This window comes from Primulina huaijiensis, chromosome 13, assembly GCF_012295235.1.
Source record: "Primulina huaijiensis isolate GDHJ02 chromosome 13, ASM1229523v2, whole genome shotgun sequence".
In the NCBI taxonomy this organism is placed as follows: domain Eukaryota; kingdom Viridiplantae; phylum Streptophyta; class Magnoliopsida; order Lamiales; family Gesneriaceae; genus Primulina; species Primulina huaijiensis.
Window position 1 is genome coordinate 15418958 of NC_133318.1, and position 26010 is coordinate 15444967.

Here is a 26010-nt window from a genome sequence, read left to right on the forward strand (position 1 = left end):
GGACCATGGTGAGGGGAGATGCAGAAATCCTATCAATATCATAGATTTTGTAAATATTGGACCTCCACCATTGACGGGAAAGGAGAATGCAGACATTTTTGAGGCTTGAGTGGAACGAGCAATGTTTCAAAGCCTTCCATTATAATGAGGTTGAGAAGATGAAAGTTGCCGACTTCATGATTCAGTTACGTCAAGCCAAGGATATGGAACTTTCGACTATAAAGCAAGGTAACTACAATTATAAGTTGTTTTGACAATCAAAAAGTTCTGTTTTATGTAATTTTGAGCCAATTAATCTTACTTCACACTAAATTATATTAACCTTCATAATTTAAATTTTATGTTTTTAATTGAATAGACTAAATATTACAACATATTTAGAATAATTGTGAGGTTAGAGTTTCACCCTTACTTTTCTTTTGAATTTTTATGATTTTGTCTCAATGATTCCAAAAAAAATTCTTCTGTCACTTGCTACAAATATTCAATTTTATATTTTATGTTTTATATATTAGATTTGACATATTAAACATTGTCAATCCACTTAATATTTGATATGAATCATCGTCCTTTTTACACGTCCTTTTTACACAACAAATAATAGAAATGTTAAGATACATGAATAAATTGAAAGAATAATTATTAAAAGATGCACACGCGTTGCATGTGTTATTATTATTTTTAATTTGATCAAATAATATTAAACAATTAACACTATTACTTATTTTCAATTTAAAAGAGTTGTTCGATTTAAAATGAAAATTTTGTTTAGATTTTTTCCTACTTAAAATATGAAATCATCGAAGATTAATTATGAAATTAAATATTTTGATGAATTTTAAGTTAATTATTCTAAAGATTTCATATTTAATTTAATAATATAATATAAATATAAATATATAATGTAGTCAGACAGTCTAGAGGCTGATTCCGGGTTGATCTGCAAGTCGACCTACGGAAAAAAACAAGCGCTATAAATACCGTAAGATTTTAGAATGTAAAGTAATCGATCTTTGTTCACAGAGGCGGTGGAGAGCATAGACACTGATTAGGGAAGAGAAGTAATGGGGAGAACCAAAGGAGAAGCTGCAAGAAGCAAGTCTCGCCCATCTAGCAGCAGGTTTCTTTCTCTGTTTTCTCCTTTTTTTTTTAAATAAAAAAAATCGTGTTTGATATGTTTTTTTGGGTGTTTCGGGATTCTTAATCGATGAAAAATATGAGAGGTTTGCAGTGAGGCTGCGTCGCTATTGGCTTCCAGTGCTGCGACGGTGGGATTTGGTGGCTATGTGGGAAATTCTCGCGTAGACTCTTCACTCACATCAACCTCTGATGGCTCTACCTTTTTGGTTGGTTTGCTACTTTTTTTTTAATGTCAAATTCCTTTCTCATTGAAAAGTATGAAGCAGCTGTGGGCTTTGCCTCTTTTTCACAGTCATTATTAATAATAGCGATTGTCGTTGATTTTGCGGCCGAAGCAGGATATTGATGGCGAATTGGCTGTACAGCTGAAGCGGCTTTCACGAAAAGATCCTACCACTAAGGTAAATAATGTAGAATTGGACGTGCTTGCGTAAACTATGGCTTTAGTACACTGTTTATTTATATCACTTGTGCCATACGTATATTTGACTGATGTTTATAGGTTAACACAGACCGGTAGTCCGGTACAATGAGAATGACAATGTGGTGCTAAGTATTTTTTGTGATATTATCTGAAGGGTTGTCCTTTAGTTCTGGTGGTAAACGAAATATATAACTTGCTTACGGACATATGTTTGTATGTCTCACAGCTTAAAGCTTTGTCATCACTTTCTCAACTTATCGCGGAGAAAACGGCATTGGAAATTGTGGCAATTATTCCTCAATGGGTATGCTCATAACCTCATCTCTATAATTTTTTACAACTTGGTTCGTAAAAGTTTAATTAAATCAAGCGTGGGATGTTTGTACTCGGCCTTCTCTTTCGAAGAGCATAAATATATCTTCATTAGCATCATCTTACCCCAGATATTCAAAATGTTCAATTTCTTTTCTTATTGCAGGCATTTGAATACAGGAAGTTGCTCATGGATTATAGCAGAGAAGTTCGACGAGCTACTCATGAAACCATGACTAATCTTGTCAGTGCAGTCGGGTATGTGCCCAATTACCCTAACTTGTGTTCATTTACTTTATGGCTTTCTTAAATACAAGATGGTGAAACTTGGATTTGTTTGATCTGTTATCTAGGCACCATATAAAATGCAGCATTAAAAGCTGCCGGATTTCTTTCATATGTGTTTCATCAGATGCCTAGAAGGCCAAATGCATTAATGTTCAGTTGATTGTTGCGCTATCTTCTGGGTTTAATATTGTTAAAATGCTTAGAGCTTAAAAATAGAATTAATGTTCATTATCTACTTTCCATTTACTGTATTATTTCTAATGCAAAGGGATAGGTGCTTCAGCAGAAGATGAAGTGATAATTGTGCAGAGGACATTGGTCATGACTTCACTTATTGGAATTTGAGTAAATTAAATGAACATGGGTTGGGGTTGGGTTCCCCCGCCCCCGCCCCCCTCCCTCAAACAGGGTTTGTCTTTGTAAGGTTGCTCTCCTTACCACAAGGGGTGTAAATGCTATGTTAATTGGTTCTTGTGATTGGTTTTGACCAACTAAACAGTATTATAATTTCAGTATATTAATTCAATATTGGGGAAGTAGGGTGATCTCCATGGGGTATAAATATAATTGAATTTATTGGAGTGATTTTGTTATGAGAAATAGAGCTTAAAATGCTTGATACTTTTAGATTAAAGAAGCCACTCCCACCACTAGCAAACTTCATCGAGCAATGACTCATAACATTAACAAATGAGCTTGCAAGAGTTTTTCAGTTAATTTCCTGTGAGGATAATACGATTTCTATTTTTGTTCCATTTTCAGAAGAGAGTTGGCTCCACATCTAAAGCCTCTGATAGGACCCTGGTGGTTTTCTCATTTTGATTCAGTATATGAAGTCTCTCAAGCTGCAAAGCGATCATTTCAGGTTTATTTAGTTTTCTTGAGCACGAGTCTTTCATATTGTACACCTACATGCTTTTTTTTTTTCTCCGTGCTATACTAGAAACATTTGCTTATCATGATAAAGGAAGACGTCTATTGGTTTGTCCTTTCTCGTAAATGATAAGAATGTCTATTGGTTTGTCCTTTCTCGTAAATGATAAGAATTTTGAACATTCAATCAGATTATCAGAGTCACTAATGCTGTAAGCAGACAAACATCTTGACTCTTGAGATTTAAATCTCAGCGAATACTGCAGTAGGCCAAGAAAATTTTCTGCTGGTTAATCTGTTTTACATCACTTAATTTGTGATCCAGTGGAATATTGTTGGTGAGGCAAGAGAGAAGATGCATACCTCTGAACTTACACATATGATACCCTACATCATTAAAGTGCCGTGGCTAATGTGATAAAGCTGGAACAGAAACTGAATGTAAATAATTTAACGCTGCCTCTTTCAACTTTATCTGTATGAATCTAAACATGTGTAATGAGCATAGTTGTCAAAGGCGAGCGCCTCTCGCCTCAAGGCGAGAGGCGCTACCAGGCGCGGGCCCAGGCGCAACGATTTACAAAGGCGAGCCCAGGCGCGCGCCTCGGCTCGCCTTGGAAGGGCTCTCGGGCGCGCCTCGGGCGCGCCTGAGATTGCCTTTTTTTTTTAAAATTAAGTGACAGAGAAGTTGCATTTGAAAATGCAACTTCTCTGTTTTTTTTAATATTAACTTAAAATGTAAAAGGCCCAACCCAACCTTAAACCCTAGCAGCCCAGTTAACAAATTAAATATCATGAGGCGACAAGAGCAGAAATGTGCAGACTGCAACAGAATTACAGAAGCCAACAACGTGACAGCGTGAATAAGAGAAAGGCCAAGAACCATTTATTGAAGAAAGCTCAGGTATCAGTTCTAGGGACTCTGATGATTCGATGGAAGAAGATGAACTTGATTTGGATGATTGAAGAATTTTAATCGTGTTACTTATTATAATGAACTTATTAATTATTTGTTGTTTTGTGTGACATTGTGACTTAATTATTTCATATTTTAATATATTATTCTAAGATAAATATATTTTTTTAAAAAATAAATAATGTGCGCCTTGCTTCGGTAAGGCGCGCGCCTCGCCTTGCGCCTTGCGCCTCAGGCTCCAGAGCCCTTGTGCGCCTCGGTGCGCCTTGCGCCCTTGACAACTATGGTAATGAGAAATCTGTCTTTTAAAACTCTATTGTGAAGCTTTACGACTTGAATTAGACGGATGCAGAATATATTTTAATCCATCTCAGTTTCAATGAATTTCAATCTAAGAAGATAACTGGAATTTTCTGGCCTGGATAGTTTATAGCTACGCAGATTGGAGAAGCAATTTATTACATATTTGAAGTTCGTGAGTTCCACGCCCTTGAGTCTTGGTACCCACTTTACTTGATGACAAGCTGTGTAGCACATTTTTTCTTGTCGTGACAATTCATGTCCTTAACAAGTAGACTTCAGCCTACTAATTCGGTAAATGAAGATTCTACAAAATGTTCCAGCAGAAATAGTATTTAAAAGTGCAAAGAGACGCAAGGGTATGACCTGAAACAAAAAGTTATTGATTTAAATTTCACTGCCAGACATATTAACAAGACTCTGTGTTCTCTGCACAATGCCAAATGAGCACTTAATGACAGGCATTTAGTTAAAGCTCGTCATTTGACCTCGTAGACTGTTTTTTGAAATTTAGTACCTTCAGTTCTTGTTTTTCTATTCAAATGATATTTCCACGTCAATTTGCGTGGTTGTTCCACATTTATATTTGTATTTGAAAAACTTGGTGCCATTGAATACAATGTTGTCCCCATCATTAACGTTTGTTTTCATGATGATCTTAAAATATTTCTTTCTATGAAAAAGCGTCGGAACGTGAGCCGAGTAGTCTACTATTTGGCACTTTTGTCTGTATGGCTGTGGGTTGGATAACCCTATTAGCCTGGAGTAATGTATAACTGTATCGTGCTACACGAGTGATTTGAAGTGATCTGCGAATTTTGAATGGTGTAGAACTTTCTGTTGACTTTTGTTAAGAAGTGCTGGAAAAGACTTTTCAAAGGATTTTTATATCTTGTAAATCCCAGGCAATTCATTTTATATCAAAACTGCCATGATAGTTTTTACTGATGCCTATCTCTAGATCCTATCGATGATGACTTCTCTACTGTTAAAAAACACTAATATCTCACTTATGTTATTGCCATTTGAACTTGATGCAGTGAGAGTGGGTTTCCGGTTATTTGATATGTCTATAGGGTTTTCCTTCTTTGTTTGTTTGTTTTAGTTTGTTTTTTCGTTTTACTTTTTATGATTTTAGGGCTTTCCATCCTTGCACTGTTCAAAGAAACTTTTGTTTCATATACTAAGCAAATAAAAAGGATGAAGGAAATTTTATTTCATTCAAATATTGTGCCACAGACTGCATTTCCATTCCAAGAAAGAAGGCTAGATGCCTTGATGTTGTACTCAAGTGAAATATTTACGTATATAGAAGAGAATTTGAAGCTTACACCGCAAAGTCTATCAGATAAAGCAAATGCATCTGACGAATTGGAGGAAATGCATCAACAGGTAATGATGAGTATGGTTCTCATTTAATTGAATGATTATAATCTCTGAATGTGCTTTTATCCACTTGTTTATTCATGGTAGCGTGAACGTTTTATTCTAGCATCAAGGCTCAAGCTGGATTTTGGGGATGATTTTTACTTTATAATTTATCTCAGGCTGAATTTGTATGTTTTGGCTATAAGGGTAGTCATCAATACTCTTATCTGGGAATAGTCATCAATTATTACGTAATTACTGGGCTCTCTCTCTGTTTTAGTAAGTGAGGGGCTTGGGTCATTTTCTGATTTCCTTTCACTTGCAGCATCTCCCTGCACACATACTAGTTGATAGACAAAATGCATCTTACTTTTATTGTCAGATTTGCATTTCAAAATGTGTGACAGAGAAAATAACAGGCAAAGGTTGTGACCTGTTGTACTTTCTGTGTATGTGTTTCAGGGAAAATTAATTATGCTCATTTAATTGCTTATTATTGTTTATAATCCACCAATATGTTATTGTTGATTGTTGTATTTTTTAGTCTCAAGTGCATAATTTTGTTGACCACTTAATTTTCTAATTGATTTAGATAGGTGAAAATGATAAGCTGAAACCGTTTTGTTCTGTTTTTCTCATCTTTTTTTAGGTTCTTCATCATTTGATGTTGATGATTTATAACCAGTTTAAATATTTTCCGCATTGATGTCATATGGTCTTGTAACTTATAAGAATTGCAACCCTTGTCACAAGCTCATGTCTTCTCTCTCTGATTATAAGCATTCATTTTAATTTTATTGTTTTACAGGTGCTCTCTTCATCACTACTGGCGTTAGCAGCAATTCTTGATGTTATCCTCTCCTCACATTCTGAAAGGCCTGGCTCGGAAAATATATCTGGGGAATCAAAGCATGCCATGAAAGCCAGGACCAAGGCTGTTTCTTCAGCAGAAAATTTATTCTCAGCTCATAATTATTTTCTGGACTTTTTGAAGTCTCCAACCCCAGCTATAAGGTCAGCTGCATATTCGATGGTTAGAAGCTGTATAAAAAACATTCCTCATGCTATCAGTGAAGGGGATATGAGAGCAGTAGCTGCAACTATACTTGGTTCTTTCCAGGAAAAGAATCCAGCTTGCCATTCATCCATGTGGGACACAGTGTTACTCTTGACTAAAAGTTTTCCAGACAGTTGGACTTTTGTGAATGTCCAAAAAACTATTCTAAGCCGGTTATGGAAATTTCTTAATAATGGATGTTTTGGATCTCAGAAAGTGTCGTATCCAGTGCTAGTTCTATTTTTAGAGATAGTGCCTTCAAAAGCAATCACCAAAGATAGTTTTTTCCTTGACTTTTTCCAGAACTTCTGGGAGGGGAGAAATCTGGCTTGTTCTTCAAATGCAGATCGGCAGGCTTTTTTCCTGGCAGCGGAGGAATGTTTCCTTTGGGGCTTGAGAAATGCTTCTAGGTATGGATCGAGTGTGTAGAAGTTGTTTGTATATTTGCTTTTTTAATGATCTAATGCATTTTTATGCTCCTTGTTAGGTATTGTGATGAAGTAGACTCCATTAATTCTTTCCAGCGTACCCTTGTTGATGATATTCTGTTGGGGCTTATGTGGCATGAGTATCTGCAGGTTTCTGGGTTAAAAAATAAGGACATATCCTATTCATCATGTACTTCTAATAGAGCAAATGAAAGTATCCAACCTATTCACAAGGAATCAAGAGAAGCAATGAACTGCTCTCATTCCACAGATTATGAGAAAAGCCTTGGAACCTGCATCATTAAAATCCTTTCAAGCATTAATTTTCTACAACACGATCTGCTTATGATCTTCTGTTCAAAATTTCAAGCAGATTGTCTGGATATATTTCAGAAAATGGAGTGTTCTTCTCTATATGTGCAATCTTTTGTTAATTTTTTTGTATTACTGGGAGAGCATGCCATGCAGAGAGAAGAGACGTGGCCCTTGGTCAACATGGTGGGACCCACATTGGAAAGGGTCTTTCCTATTATTGGGACAAGTGTAAGTTTCACAAATAAAGTTTATTCGCTCTTCATATTTTGGGTTTAACATAATTTAGTGCTTCTTTTTACCTTGTTTATTCGTGAAAAGTCCACTTATCTTTTAAATTAGAGGTCATTGCACTACACAAACATATGATACCCGGATGCAGACATGGCTGCTTGAGTTTTTTTAAAAAAGCTTTGACCATGAAAATGCAATGGCTTGACTTTAAAGCAATAACACAAACTGGGTAATAAAACGCGCCAAGAATTTTGTAAGCACGTGTTCGTTATTTTATATTTATATTAAATTTTTCGTCATGTAGAGTGTCAAACATGTACCGAGTGTTGGCAGGTGTTATGTCGAGCATTTAGAAGTGTTCGCATGACCAAGATAGGAATGTAAGAGGTTATTTGAAGAGTCAATATCTACAATTGCTTCTTTTCCATTCCAAAAAAGAAATGTGGGAGCTCATTTCATACATTGGTTACCACACAGGAAAGAGAGTTAAAGGGGCAGGAACATGGGATCTTGTCATGGACCGACATGGATATGGGTTTTGATAAGCCATTAGAGTATGAGAAACTGATTGAGTATTAGAGTTGGTTCTGAGTTGAGTGAACCATGTAGGTTGGAGCATGGGCTTCGATCATAATGATTAGAGCCTAATTTCTCGAATTGAAATGATTGTCGTTTATGATGATATATTTATTATTTTCTGTTGTTTGGAGATTCAAGATCCATGTATATGCTGGATTGACCACTTCTCCATATATTTTATATCTGCAAACTCTTTTCGAATGAGATTGTAGTTTGATGATATCACCTGTACTTTCTTTATAAACATGAATTACCATGCTGCTTTTCTCCATTTGTTTGATGAATCTGTGTGACGACTGTTTTTTATTAAAATGACTCACTAAAGCTTTTTGTTGCATAATCTTACCCTTTTTTTGGTTCTGGCATTATTATGTTTTTCTCTTCTTCTATGGAAAGGAAGATTATTCAATACATCCCTAAACCTATTTTTGAATCAGGACTCACCAGATCCAGTGACGCTTGTATCAGTTGCTGTCTCTATATTTGGATCACGTGAGATAGTTCATGAACTTATGGGCATTGAGCTGGGAACTGAACAGTTTTTACAATATTTCAACAAAGATATTATCCCTTGGTGCTTGAAAAAATTTAGTCCCTCAACTGACGTCCGGCTGGATCTCCTGCTTGCCTTACTGGATGATGTGTGCTTCTCAGAACAGTGGGATGCAATCGTTACCTATTTAGTGAATCTTAAAGATGCTGACACTTGTCCTAGTATGGTGAACAGAAACCATGTATATGTCTTCGCTATTCTAATGGAGAAGGTCAGGGATAGAACAACGGAGATTATTCATAAGTCAGACTCTTGTGAAATTGACTGGCATCATGAACTTTTAGACTCGCTGGTTGTTTCTGTTGTCTGTTCTGTTCCTCTATTTGAACATTCTAGTGCTCGATTTTTATGGTACGTGAAGCGATCCTGCATAGTTTTTATCCTTTTGAAATGACATTGTATTTTTCCTTAGCAATAGGTTTTTCTTTGAAACTTTTGAGCATCGGTTGGATCTTTTGAGCATTTGATATGTTAATCTTGTTGTGTCTGTTATGAGTGTCAACGTTCGCATAGATTCAGGTTGAGGACGATATGTTTCCGTTGACAAACAGTTCCAATAAAACAATCACAATTTATTAGAAAGAATGTTGATGCCTGATTGTCTTTCTAGTGCTGCAAGTAAACATTTGAGCGTGACCATGAGAAAGATTTTACATGCATTATTGGCCTAGTAGCTAGCTTGTCTGACAGCCTAGATTGCAACGGGGTTGTTTGCATTAGACTTGTTTTTACCGAAAATCAGTTCCTTATTTGTAGCAGTGGAACCAAGTAGTCAATTACTTTGGAAATAAGGCTGAGATCTTTCAAGGAAATTCATTGGCTTTGGAATTGGTCTGGTAACAGAATACATTTTCAATAGCTAGTAACTGTCCTTTTATTGAGTAGTTGTATGAATTATGCTGTTTATTTGTTTGTCTTGTATATGTTGGTGATAAAAGATCTGCTAAAGTTGAAAACTAATTTATGGAAGATCAATAAATATTGTGTGTTGATTAATCTTTTAACAAGTGTTGATATACTATTAAATATCCTGATAAACTAAAACTTAATATGCATTTGCTGATATTGTGAGACAGTGCTGCTCTTGGTGGAAGATCTGAAGATGATAAAATTTCCTTTGTATCACAAAACACGTTAATTCTGGTTTTTGAGGAAGTATTTAGGAAGCTGATGACTTTCATGATGGATTCTCCTTTCATTTGGGTCCAGGATGCCTGTTCTATGTTACTTATGGGTGGAAGTTATCGTGACTGGAAGCTGAAATCTTCTGATAATTTGCTGGAAACAGCATATTTTATTTTGGATATTCTCGGTGGCAGTCTCTTTTGTTTGAAGACTCTTGATACCGAAAGTGAGGTAGTTCAAGGCATTTTATCTGCTGTATTTATCATTGATTGGGAATTTAGCTGGATCACTGTTTCAAAGGACCAACTTGATGAAGAGGAGCTAGGAATGATGGAGGCTAGATTTGCCTTTTGTGATGCTGTCCATGCTTTTCGTGGCAAAGTTTGTGATCAATTCATAGAAAGTGTCGGTTTAAATGGCCAGAGAAGCTTGGGATCTGTATTGATTCAGTTGATAAAAGGCCTTACAAATTTTGATAATGGATTTGATTCTGATAGTTTTATATCTTTCTGCTGCCAGAAGTTGCTGGATATTTTTGAATTTTTATGCCATGACCAAATTGAGGAACAAAAGTTATTGGATCAGTTGCTCTGCAAGAGTGATTCGTGGCCTCAGTGGATCATATCAGATGCTAGCACAGGAGCCAGATCGGAAACTGAAAATGCTTCGCTCCAAGTGAGTTGAAATTGTGTTTTCTTCTGTTTGTTACAAGATAGCTGTATTGTTTGCAGATTTTACTTACTTGAACTGATCCCTTCTATTTAAAAAATTCTCCACGTATGTCACTTTTAATCCTTAATGTATTTATCGTGGATGATTGATTATTTTCTGTTATTCATTAAATAAAAGCTGAGCTTGCCTTTGTATGATGTGTTGAATGATTAAATTCGCTTCAAACTTCCCTGGGGCATAAGAAATGTGTTTTTCCCACTGAAATACCATTTCATATGTTCTGTTTGACCAATAGGATCTGTTGACTATTCCCACCTTTCTAGCAGTTTGTTACTTATTGTCAATGGGCATATGAATTGTGTTTGTATGGAATTTGTACTAGCTTTGTCATTTTTATTCAGAATACATAAGTTATTACTGATCTTTTGGCATAAGGTTCAGGTTACAAAAGTTTGTAAAAATATAGATTTTTGTTTCACGAATAAGGTTATTTATTTATGTTCTGCATATTATCAACTGTCGCAGATATGTGTTCATTTTGGTCAAAATCTCATTTGAATTGATGCTTCCACAGAACAGCAAAATAATATGAGTTGGGATCATGACGTACTAGAGTGGCTCATATATGATGTGGCGCTTGTTTCATTTCTTCCTTCTCATTTTATTAAAAAGTTTTTGTAAATTTGTCTGACATTTTAATCAATTCCAATTTTGAAGTTGAGAAGAGTGATCTGGTTGCTAGATATTTTATTGTTCTAGCATTGAAAATGAGGTGCCATAGTGATATTGACTAACTGCACACTCGGTCATTATCTTGAAATTTTTTTTACATTTATAATTTTTTATTGTAATGTAATATATTTACAAGTTATTTAAACTGACAATTTGCATATACTTTTGTAGGAATCAAAAAATACAAAGTTTGTTGCGTTAGTTGACAAGCTAATATCCAACATTGGGTTTGATCGAGTTGTTGCTGGTGTTATTACGAAGGAAACAACTTCATCAATCAAGAGTCATTTTCTGGACTTGTCGATCAATAGATCTAATTATTCCCGCCCTTGGCTTGCTGCTGAAATCTTGTGCACATGGAAATGGCTCGGTGGCAGTGCCTTGCACTCCTTATTACCTCCATTATGCGAATACATAAAAAATGGAGACAGTAGCTTTTCAGATTCTGTTTTCAATATTTTACTTGATGGTGCTCTTGTCCGCGGATATGGTAGTGGATTAAATGTCTTATGGACTGCTTCTTTTGATGAGGTAGAGGCTGTTCAGGAGCCATTTTTGAGGGCTCTGACATCTTTACTTTCTACTTTTTTCCAAAATAACATGTGGGGAAAGGAGAAAGTGATTTCGCTTTTCAATCAGCTTTTAAACTTGCTCTATGTTGGTGATACTACAAACTTAAATTGTTTGAGGATACTTCCATCAGTTATGAATATACTTGTTAGAACCTCAAAAACTGTGTTTGAAGATTGCGCTCATGGTCAGAGTGACCCTTACAGCCAAAATGAATTGCATCAGCATATAGTAGAATGGCTCAGGAGAGTGGCATCTTTCCCTCCACTGAATGCATGGAAACCAGGAGATGGTAGGTCCCAATTACTTTCTATCAATGTAAATGAAATGCGTGAAAAGATGATCTACACTTCATTGTGTCTTTGAATTATGAAATTTCAAGACAACTCATAAAGAGAGATGAAATCCAGTGTTTCACATGTTTTACCTCGAGTCTTGGGCTTGAAACTTTATTTTTCAGTATCCAATGACAAAACCTGATTGCATATCTGTTCTATATGGAAATCTTATGGTGGTTATTTAAATTATTTTCTAAATTTGCTTTGATCATTTCAATCTATTTAGGTACAGATATGGAGGACTGGTTCCAATTGATTGTATCATGTTTCCCTGTTAAAGTAATTGAGAGAATGCAGACGCCAAAAGCAGAGAGATATACCAGCCCCATCGAGAAAGCTTTTCTATATGAGTTATTTCAGAAGCAGAGGAATGATGGGCAAGCTGTTGGAAATAAGCTGCCATTGGTGCAGGTGCTATTCTCAAAGTTGATGGTGATTGCGGTTGCTTATTGCTGGGAAGATTTTGATGAAGAGGATTGGAAGTTTGTGCTTCATCGGTTGAGGCTTTGGATTGAATCAGCTGTTGTAATGATGGAAGAAAGTGTTGAAATGGTGAATGACACTGTTACAAGTTGCAATAATGATATAAATGTTACTTTAAGTATTATTGAGAATGCTGTTGAAATCAAGGACACTTTTACCATAGAACTCGCCAGAAATGCGCTTGTTGCATTCTCTATGCTCCGTGGTCCCACGGAACCTGAATCAAAGGATTCTGAAAATTTAAATCCTTTGGCAAACGAGAGATGGGAGCTCGTTACGGATCGAATGTTGGAAAGTATTCTTCGTTTATTCTTTTCCTCCGCTGCTGCTGAGGCTATTGCAGATTCATGTTGCTATGAGGCTTCATATATTGTTGCATCATCTCGAGTTCATCATCCTCAGTTCTGGGAGTTAGTTGCTTCATGTGTTGTTCAGTCCAGTTCACATGCAAGAGACAAAGCTATGAAATCAATGGAGATTTGGGGGCTTAGTAAAGGGCCTATCAGTTCACTTTACGCTTTGCTTTTTTCAGGCAACCCTCATCCCGCTTTGCAGTATGCGGCTTTTGTACTTCTTTCAAATGAGACAATGGCGCAATTAGCTTTGATACCAGATACTGATTTGATGTTAAATGATGGTATTTCTAATAATGAGGTTTCTCACAATCTTGATACAACTTCAGTGGAAATTATGCAATTGAGGGAAGAAGTTTCTTGTAAATTAAGAAAATTACCTGGCAAGCTTCTTCAAATGGATTTTTTGGCACATGATCGGGTAAGTTATAATTTAGATAGGTGTTAGCTACATGGTTTTTATGTTGTCTAAAATATATCACCAACTCTTCGAAATCATTTGACTTCGCTCCATTGGGACATTTTGATTTGTGAGTTTTCAATATGCTATGTTGTCAACTCTCTCATGCTTTGTTTATTTACAGGTGAACGTATTCCTTGCTTGGTGTTTGCTGTTGTCACATTTAGCTTCCTTGCCATCGTCATCATCTTTGAGAGAGAGGATGATTCAATATGTACAAGATTTTACGAATGCAGCAGTACTCGATTGCCTTTTCCAACACATTCCTTTGGAGCTATGCATGGGCACCAACTCAAGAAAGAAAGAAGTCGGAATTCCAGCTGAAGTTTCTGAAGCAGCAAGTGCTGCAGTGCGAGCTATCACTTCTAGTTCAGTGTTGTTTTGTGTAGAATCACTTTGGCCTATTGCCCCCAAGAAAATGGCTTCTCTAGCAGGTGCTGTATTTGGATTGATGCTTCATAATCTTCCTGCCTACGTTAGAGGTTGGTTTAGTGACATACGAGACCGTTCAGTATCATCTGCTATCGAGTCTTTCACAAAAGCATGGTGTAGCCCAACATTAATTTCGAATGAATTATCTGAGGTGTGCTCAAGTTTCCTGCTTTTCATTTGTTTTATAGTTTCTATCATTTATTTGTTCCATTGGATCACTGGTTCCACTAATAAATAAATAAATAATGATAATAAAAAAAACACTCTTGACACACAATGCCTGCTCTTAACATGGCATGGCCTAACCTGAAGCATTTTGTTTTTTGCAGATCAAGAAAGCTAGTTTTGCTGATGACAATTTCTCTGTTAGTGTGAGTAGATCAGCTAATGAGATTGTGGCCACATATACAAAGGATGAAACAGGAATGGATCTAGTAATTCGCCTTCCTCAGTCTTACCCTTTGAAGCCTGTGGATATAGATTGCACTAGGAGCCTTGGCATTAGTGAGGTGAAGCGAAGAAAATGGTTAATGTCATTGATGTCTTTTATTCGCAACCAGGTATTTTAAGTGCTAGCATCATATTGCATAATCAATCTGATGCTCGGTGATGTGTCTCTCTTGCATTGAATATACGCGTACATAAAGCCATTGTAGGTAAAGCTGATTGCGTATGTTTGAATGTACAGAATGGGGCCTTGGCAGAAGCGATAAGAATATGGAAAAGCAATTTTGACAAGGAATTCGAAGGCGTTGAGGAGTGTCCCATATGTTATAGTGTTATCCATACTGTGAATCATAGCCTACCTCGTCTAGCTTGCAAAACATGCAAACATAAATTTCATTCAGCCTGCCTTTATAAGTGGTTCTCAACTTCTCACAAATCCACTTGTCCATTGTGCCAGTCTCCATTTTGATCCCAATCCCGGAGATAAAAGTGAATGTGGTCTTGTAAACCATTCTTCAAACAGGTATACAATCTTTCTTTGTGTATACTGCATTTCAGAATTGAAGGAAAGCATATTGCTGCTATTCTACTAGTTACTTCATTCGACTCTTTTTCTTTCCTTTTTTTTTTCGGCCACTTAATCACCTAACTCTTTTAACACAGTTATGTCAATATAATTCTGGTAGGACCATTTTCTTTTTATTTATACATCGAATCTTTGAATTTTATTACGTGGTGAAATGAAATTTAGTAATAAAATTTTTTGCAAAGTTTTGCAAAATTCCAAGGTATCTCAAAATTGTCGTGAAAAATAAATGACGCTCAAATGGTTTTATTGGCTCAAACATGTGTGTCTTATATTTGACTAAAAAATAAAAAATAAGGCTAATGATATCAATTAGTTCTACATACTAAGAATAATGTTTTCATGGTAGTTAGTACACAGTGCACTCTCAAGTCGATTGAAGAATTCTTTTGATAGGGATGGATAACTGATGTATATAGATAATTTATAAATTGTGATAACATGTCCGGCATTTGATCTACTGATCTTCGTATTGGATCCAAATTACAAGAACTCGACCAGCGAAGAATCTGTAAAGAGAGAGAATCGGCCAGTTCTCGAACACTTTTTCTCCGAAATAGTGTTCAAATCGTCGTCCACTATTCTGTCTGCTCATTCTTTATTTTACTATATGCCACAGGAGTTCTACATATTTGGAGATTTACTGTATCAATGGAGGATGAAAATGGAGAATGATATCATTTACGAAAATGACTTTCTCTAAAATTGCTAAATGTTCCTTTTTTAAAAAAAAAAAAAATCTTTTCAAATTTTTTGTCCATTTTCATACATATGTTTGTTCTTTTCAATCTCTTTATTTAATTTTAGTGATCTTTTTGGTCTTTTTTAATTGTTTCACGTGTTCTATCTTTTTTTTTTCATTTTCAATGGAAATAGAATTTTGCGAATTCTCCCTAGAACTTGAAGATTGTTTAGAGATCTTCGACTACAAATTATAAAAGTCTGAAAAAGCTCTATAGCTATTTCGTGTGCGTTGAAAGTCGGCGCAATTTGAGCTAACTCCTCCACGATATCTTAAGAGATTAGGCACATAGACTATCTAGTTTGCTTCGGAGAGAACTTTTGGGATAAATATTTTTTGTTTCTAAATATTACGACCTTAATTCTGAACTATGATTTATTTATTGTAATTGTACTATTTGGAAGAAAAACCGAAGGGAAATAATAAAAAAAGGTCATGAACAAAAAAAAAATCATACATTAAATATTTTATTATGAACACAGATCGAATTAAGTTAACTTGAGATGGATTAAATTTTAGTGTATCGTTTTCTCAGACCCAAAACGCAACGGAAAATTAAAATTTTAATTTTCGACATTCAAAAATAACTTGGGCTTTGTATGGTTTTAAACCCAATAGTAAGGTGTTTATCGATTGATTATCTTTAGCGTCTAAACACTTGGTTCCAATTATTTCGGATTCTAAGCGGAGATAGTTCTTGTTGTATTCCATACAAATAATCAACTGGATTCGTATTTCTTCAAACTCCGAATCAAGTCCATGATTGAAACTACGTTTCTCATGTAGATCGCACTAGAAATCAAGGCGAAATTGCATCGAGAATCAACGGCCAGAAAGTGAAGGCAATCCAGCGACAGCAGTGGCGATGCTGCGGGCCGCGACGGGTGTGCTGTGGAGTTGTGGTGGCCGAAATTCCTACTCAAAATAGGGAGGTGTGGCCAAATTGTGCTACTTGGGAGAAGAGAGAAACGGTCTAGCATCTCACATTGACATGTGATAATATATTTATTGACATGTGATACTATATTTATAGATATCATGGATGAGGTAGATAATGGAAATGGAAATGATCGTAAAAGATACTTTAATTTATAGATAAATTTTTTTTGATAAGCAATATTCTTCGGCGCTCTAGATTAGATTATATCTGATGCAAGAATCCAGTAAGCTGGATTGGTGAATCTAGTGACACAAAACTTGATCTCGAGGTTTATATTTAAAGAAGAGTAGGTCTCTTGTGAGACGGTCTCACGAATCTTTATCTGTGAGACGGGTCAACCCTACCGATATTCACAATAAAAAGTAAGCTCCTAGCATAAAAAGTAATATTTTTTCATGGATGACCCAAATAAGAGATTTGTCTCACAAAATACGACCTGTGAGACCGTCTCACACAAGTTTTTGCGTTTAAAGAAATGAATTTTACAATATGTGACGTATTTGACATAGTTTATCTACTCGACTCGATAAAATATCTGATCCGAAAATTGATATCAGATCCAAGATCACGAGTTCAATTCTTATTGATCGTAAGGAGTGCAATTATTTGAAAGAAATTGTTGGGATACAATAATTGTCCTTGCTCAGAGAGCGATCGAACTGTGGTGCTTGAGTTGCTATACATTTTAAAATATTTGAGTTGCAATGTTACAACCAACTATAGATTTTGGAAAAAACGTCATGAGCTCGATCCTACAATCGGTATCAAAACCAATATAACGAGTTCGATTCCCATTGATTACAAGGAATGTAATTATCGGGAGAGAGATTTTCATGATGCAATAATTGTCCATGCTGAGAGAGCGATCGAACTATGGTGCTTGGACTGTTGTACAATTTAAAAGTATTTGAGTTGTATTGTTACCATCAGTTATAGTTTTTAGTAAAGCGATCAAAGTTCGATCCTACGAAAGATTACCAAATATTGGCTTAAAAAATGATAGAATATTGTTTCACATTTTTCTCTCTTTATTAGACATTAAAATAACATAATATAAAAAATAATAAGTTGACATTAGAATTAAAGTAAATATTAATCTTGGAGAATGAGAATACCATCGAACGCATATGAATCTTGACTAATACGAACTAAAAATACAAATGATTAATCTACAATTTAAAACCACCAAACTTTCGACAACAAAACCTTGAACAGTTTATATTCGAACATAATCGTGGTTCAAAGAATGCTAAATATTACAATTCAAATTAAAATAGCAATATTTTGGCATATATTAGCAAGCAAAGAGGATCTTAGCCATCTTTTAGTGTGATTAAAACTCAGTAGCCATAACTCTGATTTTATCCTTAAATGGTTGAAACCGATCATTAGAAATCATGACGTTCAGGGAATGTTTTGAGTATAAAGACAAATTAAATATTGTTGTTTTATTTCAGTGTAACAAACATTTAATACCGCGTTTCGATTGTTCCACACAACATAAACAATTATTGCACCCAATAATCTATCTCTTAATTATTGCACTCTTTGGAATCAATAAAAATCGAAGTCTCTGATACCTCTTGTTAGGATCGATGAGAGTGTTTAGAGGAAAATGAATAAACACCTTACAATATATATATATTTTTTGAATATTGAGAGTCCTCCTTAACTGTTGTTAACTGTAAAGAACAAATATTGATACTTCTGAGTGCAATAAAAAAAAAAAATTAGTAAAGCAAAGTGCAGAAATGTTCCAACTAAACTCAGTGAACCAGATTACTAAAAATCAGTAGGCCAAAAGGTAGTAAATGAAATAAAGTTCTGAAAATAAGAAACTAAAGAGTTGTTTTTGGAAGTTCGAATTCTAAAATCTTTCTACGTCTCTTCTTCTGTTTCTAGAAGATATTACTAGTGTACTTTAATAAATACAACACCTTGCACAACCCACTTCAGAACTTAATACCTACTGCCTTTTCTTAAACAAATAGAGATTTGTGTGGAAAGACTCTTTCACACAGTTACAAAATATCACACATACAACAATAAATTTTAAGATTATCGGTGAGTGTTCAAGCAACACAAAATGATCCTTCAAATGATCAAAGAATACTCTGTGTGATTCACATCTTTCCGAAGAGCTTCATGAACTTTAGATATTCGAATTAGATAAGACTGCTTGCATATTGTAGAGTGTGTAGAGTAATTTCCGTGACTTGAATGGACCTCATACAAATTATATTCAATGTTCAAAATTGAACATCTATAATTAGATCGCACAAAGTTCTTATCCAAAAATAGTACACGGTGCAACATATCTTTTGCCTTTAGCAAGAAATAGCACACCGCATTAAATGTTTGTTACACTAAAATCCAACGGCTATATTTAATTTGTCTTTATACCAAAAACATCTTTTGAACTTCAAGATTTTCTAATGTTTGGTTTCAAACATTTAAGGATCAAATCAGAGTTAATGTTGAAATTCCAAATATGTAGAGTCTTTTGATATTGAATTCTAATTTCGATAGAGGTATCTATAATATCTTGATGTCTGTTGATCAATGCGTCTACTGAAATATTTGACTACCGAGGTTTAATCTCTTCTTATTTTTGTTTACATCACATCACCAAAATTTAAAATATTCCAACAATTTTTTCCTTTTTAGTGATGTAAAAACTCAGCAACTAATCAACAATATAATATAAATAAAAAATGGATTAAAAATTGATTCAGTAAGTCGATTGTATAACAAAATCTATGTTGAGGATGAATGTCTCTGGTTTCTTGTATATCTTCATGCCTTGACTGAGTGCTCTCACCTCTCTCCTTTTTTGGCATCAACATCCCGAAGATACTGGAAAAGTTTGGAGTATTGCGAAGCAACAAACACTTGGAAAGTGCTTATTTTTCTCATCAAGCACTTGAACTCTGACCGTCTTGGCATTTAGAACTTAAACTGCATCAGTAAGAGAGGATTGAGATAGAATGATATAAGACATGGAATCAACATAAGTGTTCCTGAATTGAGTAAGAGACATCTGGAGGGATGCAATATCTGTCTCAAAAGAAAAAACAAATTTGAGAACACGCTCCTTAAAATCAGAAATACTGTCTCGCCCCTCACTGGTCATACCTGACTTCTTTTACTAGTTATTTGAGGGCAATACATGTCTCCTCAAGCTATCCAGTTGCAATGCGGTTGATAAAATATCATCAAGTAGGGAGCTTGGACTATCCCGATCCAACATCTGTTGCTTAATATCCTCAATTTGAGCCACTTTATCTGACGAAACTGGTTATGATGGACGGCCTAGAGTGATAGAGGGAGTGTATGGAGCCAACGCGAGTTCCGAAGACTGAACAAGAAATAGAGCTGGAGACTGCTGAATGTTTTCCTCAGGAACATTTAAGTGACATACCATCTGCTGCTGGAATTCCTCTTCCACAATGTTAGTAACAGCAGTTTAAACTTATGTCAATATCAAGTCATCGACCTGTGGATATGATCTATCAAGAAGCAGTCAATGTCTGCTTTGCACTTCTCCAAGATACAGCTCCACCAGCTAGCATGAAAATATATCCTGAAGTGGATTTTCGTGAATAAATGCAACCAGCATAGTCTGAATCAGAATAGCCAATTACTTCCAAATTCTTAGATCATCTGAATATAAGCATATAATTTTTGGTCCCTTGAAGGTACCTCATCACTTTCTTTGCAGCTTTCCAGTGGTCTAAACCTGGATTATTTTGATATCTTCCCAACATCCCAACAACAAGTGCAATGTCAGGTCTAGTGCAAACCTGAGCATACATCAAGCTTCCGACATCAGAAGCATAAGCATAATCATAACGAATATGTTTCATTTGTTCCCACTCTAAATCATTCTTTGGGCATTGACTTAAATTGAACTTATCTCCTTTAACAATGGGAGCTATACTTGGTGAAAAATCTTTCATCTGATATCTCTCTAAAACTTTGTTGATATAGATTTCTTGAGACAGACCTAGAATACCTCTAATTCGATATCTATTTATCTTAATGCCAATGACATAAGATGCATTGTCCATATCCTTCATATCAAAGTTTTTAGAGAGAAATTGTTTCATCTTATATAACAAACCCTTGTCATTGGTTGTAGGTGATATATCATCCACATTTAGAATAAGCAACAAATCTTACTCCCACTAACCTTCTAGTATATACATTGATCCATGATGTTCTCTACGAATCCGAATGAAGAGCTAACATCATGGAATTTTAAATATCATTGACGGGAAGCTTGTTTCGATCCATATATAGATTTCTTAAGCTTATATACCAAATGTTCACCATTACTAGAGAAGAATCCTTCAGGTTGTTTTATATAAACATTTTCCTCTAATTCTTCGTTGAGTAAAGCCGTTTTCACATCCATTTGTTGTAAATCTAAGTCAAAATGTGCAACTAATGCTAGAATGTATGGAGAGAATCTTTCTTACATACAGGATAAAAAGTCTCCTTATAGTCGATTCTTTCCTGCTGAGTAATTCCTTTAGCTACGAGTCTTGCTTTACGTCTTTCAATGTTGCCTAATGAGTATTTCTTTGTTTTGAAGACCCCTTTATATCCAATGGCGTTTACACCATCATGCAACTGAACATGATCTCAGACTCCATTAAAGACCATAGAATTCATCTCTTCTTTCATAGCATTAAACCATAATTCTGACTCATTACAACTCATGGATTGTAAAAACATTTTAGGATCATTTTCGGCTCCAATGTTAAAATCCGATTTTTGTAAATACACAACATAATCACTAGATATAGCTGATATTCTAGATCTCCTTAGGTTGTTTGGTTGATCAACAATTTCTTGTTGTTCTTTATTAACGACTTGATTTACTAGATTTTCATCAGCGATTTGTGGAACTTCAATAACCGGTTGCCTAACACCCGTTTGGTGAGGGGTGTGAATAACGACCAATCTATCATTTGAATTAGAGGGTTGTGAATTAATATGATCTTTCTGAAAAAAACAATGTCATTTGAATGATCACTCCTACTAATCAAGTGATTCTCAAGAAATTTTGCATTTGTTGATTCCACAATTCTAGTGTTGTGAGATGGACAATAGAATCTGCATCCTTTGGATTTGTCGGCATACCCGATGAAATATCCACTTATAGTTCTTGGGTCCAATTTCTTTTCACATGGGTTGTAAATTCTTATTTCTGAATGACAACCCCAAATGCGTATATGTTGCAAACTCGGTTTCCGACCTTTAAATAACTCAAAGAGTGTCTTTGGGACAACCTTAGTTGGAACTCGATTTAGGGTACACACATCTGTCTTAAGAGCTTTAGTCCACAAGGATTTAGGAAGTTTGGAGCTACTAAACATGCTCATCACCATATCCAATACTGTTCGGTTTCTCAGCTACGCCATTTTGGTCTGGAGAACCAGACATAGTAAATTGGGCAACAATCTCATGTTCTTGGAGAAACTTCGCAAACGGACCAGGTGCTTGTCCATTCTCAGTGTGTAACGCCCCGAAAATTTTAAGGTCCACGTAAACCACATGCATGCAATTATTAAATTCGGTTGTATTTTAATTAATTGTTTTAATTGCATTATTTAATTATATTGTGCATATTTGCATGTTTAAAATATATTTTTCTACATGGTTGCATTAAAATGTATTTTTAAAGGTTATTCGAGTTGCGATCGAGGAACGAGGACCGAAGGCTGAAAAACTTAATATATTTTTATTAAATAATTATTTTTAATTATTTAAAATATGAGTGTTGTTTTTTCTTATTTTTGAAAAATAAGGGATTTTGAGGTGATACGTCGGGACGTAAATTTTATCGGTATTGATTTTTCAAACAAAATACGAGCTTTCTAGCAATCCGGCTAATAAATTCACAAATTTATTTTACCAAAACTTTGTAAATATTTTATTTAAATCCTAATTAAAACTAATGGGCTTAAATTAATGGCTTAATAGGCCTAAGCCTAATTAGTAAATTAATTAGCTAGTTTTATTATATAAAAAACACTTAAAAACCTACCCCATGCACTCATTCTCACGGCAACAACTACCAAAAATCTGAAAAACTCTCCCCAAACCCTCTCTAACCCACGGCACACACACAACACACTTTTGAGAAGAAATTTCGAGGGATTCAAGGGAAGAGAGCCAAGGTTGCGTCCCGTTCTTCGTCGTCAACGGTTTTTCGAGCCTAAATAACGCAAAGGCACGCCATATTCTCCTTTTACTCATCATCACACCATATTATGTATTTATGTTTGAATTTGCATGAAAACAAGTTGCAACTTTGAAGATTTTTCGGATATGCATATTGGGTGATTTTTAAAACATGTATTTTGATCCAAAAACCATGACTTTCATCTACCTAAGGGGCTGCCATGATTAGGATGTGTTAGGTTCATGTTTTACACAAGTTTTAAGGAGTCCTAAAACACCCCAAAAGGCTGCACACGTTAACAGAACCAAGCTGGAAACGAATGAATCAATTTTGGAGCCAATTTACTGTCATGTGCTGTAGGGTTCGGTTTCATGGGATTAAAGGCTAGGCTTGGGTTCGGTTGGAACCAAGGCTGGGCTAGGTTAGGCCCTTAGGGTCCTAGGAGAGTGCTTGGGGGGCTGGTTCAAGGGGTGGCTCGATGGTTGGATAGCTAGCAACAGAAATCGTGAGGGTTGCATCATAAGAAGTCACGCACAGGTTGCTGCCTTCTTCAGGTGGCTCGTGCGCAGGGTCTAGGGGCTGGGTTGATCTGGGTTTGGTTTAGGCATGGTCCAGGGAAGGTTAGGGTCATGAAGGGTCAAGTGGTTAAGGGCTGGAAGGGTCCTAGACTAGGTGGGAGTCTTATTTATCAAGGGAAACACACGCACACACACATCAGAATTTGGTGCTTTTATCCAGGAGAGTTTGAGCGACTTAGGGGCTTGTTCTTTGGGTTGGGCTTGGTCAGTAGAGTCCCTAGGGGGGTTGGCTAGGTTTTAGTTCAAGGTGGCTTGGGCGTGGCTCTAGTAAATTCGGAGATGGCTCGGTGTGTTCGTCGATGGGCCAAAACGAAAATTTAAAAGCCAAAATTGAATCCATGGGTCCACGGGTGTGGCTCATGACTTGGAAGGGTATAATAAGTAATAAAAATGTTATGTTTCAAATTTGGGATCAAAATAACGAGTTTTGATTTATTCGGGATTTAATCGCCGCACGAAACGCTAATTAACGAGTTAATTGAAATGCCTAGTTTTAAGCTTTATAAAATTATGGAAAATTATATTTAAGCTCAAATAATTATTAAAAGTCTAAGTTTTTAATTTGGGGAATTTTATATTAAGTTTTGGTTTAATTCGGGATTAAAACGCAATAATACGTCTTATTTAAATATTAAATTAAAAGACCTCGATTTAAGCTAAATAAAAATATGAGAAAATTCATGTAAGCTTAAATAATTATTTGGGACATGTTAGAGTCAAGGAAATTAAGAAAATGTCAAAAACGGGAAATTTTACGTATAGGGGTAAAACGGTCATTTTACACCTAAAAATTAGTTAACGTCATGGCAGTGCCCTGAATGCTGTTTTTTGTGCTAATATGATTATTTCAAATGTTTATGAATTTTTATGACATGTATTTTAAATATTTACGATTTATTATGTCAAAATGTTATTTTATAAGGTTATGATTTAATATGTTCAGGCTATGTTTGGTGTGTAGGATAGGATAACTAATTGGATTGATAACAAAACTCAAGGTAAGGATATATAATATGTAGTGATAAAGAATATTTTGTTTGGTAAGATTTTAATGAGTATGATAAATTTTACATTTTTTGTTGTTGAGACAAAAATACCCTAAACTAGCATTGATGACAATTTTGGTATATAAAATAATATTTGTCGCAGTGTTTTCAAAATCATGTGTTCAGCTGTTAATAAATAAATATTTTATAAAATTTTAAACTATAGATTATGTATTTATCTGATAATTTATTTTTTAATAAAAATTAATATGATTTTGTATTTTTTCTCATTTTTAATATTGATTTCTAATTATTTTTTTCTCAATTTTTTAAATTTTATTTAGTTTCATCATGAAATTATTTATGTGATGTGTGCAAATAAAAAAATATATAAACCATCAAAGAATATAGTCCAAATCACGTAAGTTCTAACATTCAAAACTCATAAATTTCAATTCAATTTATATATCAACTAGTTGATAAAATTTAGATATCAAATAACATATGTTCTCAGCTTAGCCAAAGAGAAGTTAGATCTAGGAATCCAAATTTTTAACTTGATTTGAGGAGCCTTTTGACTAAGCTTAGCCTACCTTCATGACCATGACGCAAGAAAAGGGCCAATTTTCTCGGGTTATCAACCAACAACTCTGCAACAAGAAATTTTTCCTCTGCGCTTAGCTCTTGAATCACTTCTAATGCGTCTAACGCTTTGTCCATTGCATTTTCCATCTTCTCATCAGTTGCTAGTTGTTTAACAAGGTCTGCTATAGAACTCTTGGTCACTTCTGCAACATTGTTGATGGCTGCAACGATGCTATCTTCTTCTTCATTTAACTTCTTACGTTTTTTTGATTTTGACTTGTTGCTTGCAGTTTTCTCGGATGAGGGGATTTGTGTCCCAGAAATAGAATCACCAGCTCCTTCAACAACACGAAATATGTCCTCAAGCCCAACCTCGATGTCATTAGATATTTCGTAATTCATATTAGGGACATCTTTAACAAAATTTGCAAAGTCCTCTGCATGTTCACCAGTTGCTCGATCATTTCCAAAAATTTCACACCAATCATGGTAATACGACCATTTCCTGTGCCGCAAGAAACGTACACTACTGTCTACCTGTAAAAAATTAAGAAAAATTTGAGGAGACATTATTGTTTATAAAAACCAACTAGATAAAGAACAAGGATAAAGAAGAAAAAGAATGGGAAAAAAAAAACTAAGCAGAATCATTTTTTTAGAGCGAATCACTCCAGAAATGTTGAAGGGAATAATTGGTCAAGCGACTATTTCCATGATAAAGGGTCATTTTCGAAAGTGCAGTTGCTTTCATCTAAAAAAAACTTGCATAATTTGGTCTTACCTATGTTTTAGACCCACGGTAGCTGCACAAAATCTCCAAAGGTCAAATTAAGGGATTCAATGAATTTATTCTAAGCACAAATCTCCCACTTTCCATGGCTATCGCCAAGTCATTTGAGGTATATTTACATGAATCATTTGATATAATCCATTCAGCAAGTTAAAAAAAAACTTTACACTCAAACCTATAAAAGTATGTTCTTTGATCAGAATAAAACTGTGCG

General features: G+C 35.1%; 1 protein-coding gene across 2 annotated transcripts; it reads left to right on the forward strand.

The window, feature by feature from the left end:
• The first annotated feature begins 928 nt into the window (after positions 1–928).
• LOC140990845 (E3 ubiquitin-protein ligase listerin) lies at positions 929–15104 on the forward strand. 2 transcript variants are annotated; one of them, XM_073460667.1, is made up of 16 exons: positions 929–1120; positions 1232–1346; positions 1479–1541; positions 1791–1868; positions 2043–2134; positions 2927–3029; positions 5493–5645; positions 6430–7088; positions 7166–7649; positions 8669–9135; positions 9861–10584; positions 11485–12175; positions 12448–13478; positions 13642–14100; positions 14279–14509; positions 14638–15104. In XM_073460667.1, exons 1-16 carry the CDS (start codon positions 1065–1067, stop codon positions 14863–14865), a joined length of 5634 nt encoding a protein of 1877 aa, XP_073316768.1. In that variant the 5' UTR covers positions 929–1064; the 3' UTR covers positions 14866–15104. The 2 variants fall into 2 exon arrangements, with proteins under 2 accessions (XP_073316768.1, XP_073316769.1); XM_073460668.1 differs by having other exon boundaries at positions 12454–13478.
• The last annotated feature ends 10906 nt before the right edge of the window (positions 15105–26010 follow it).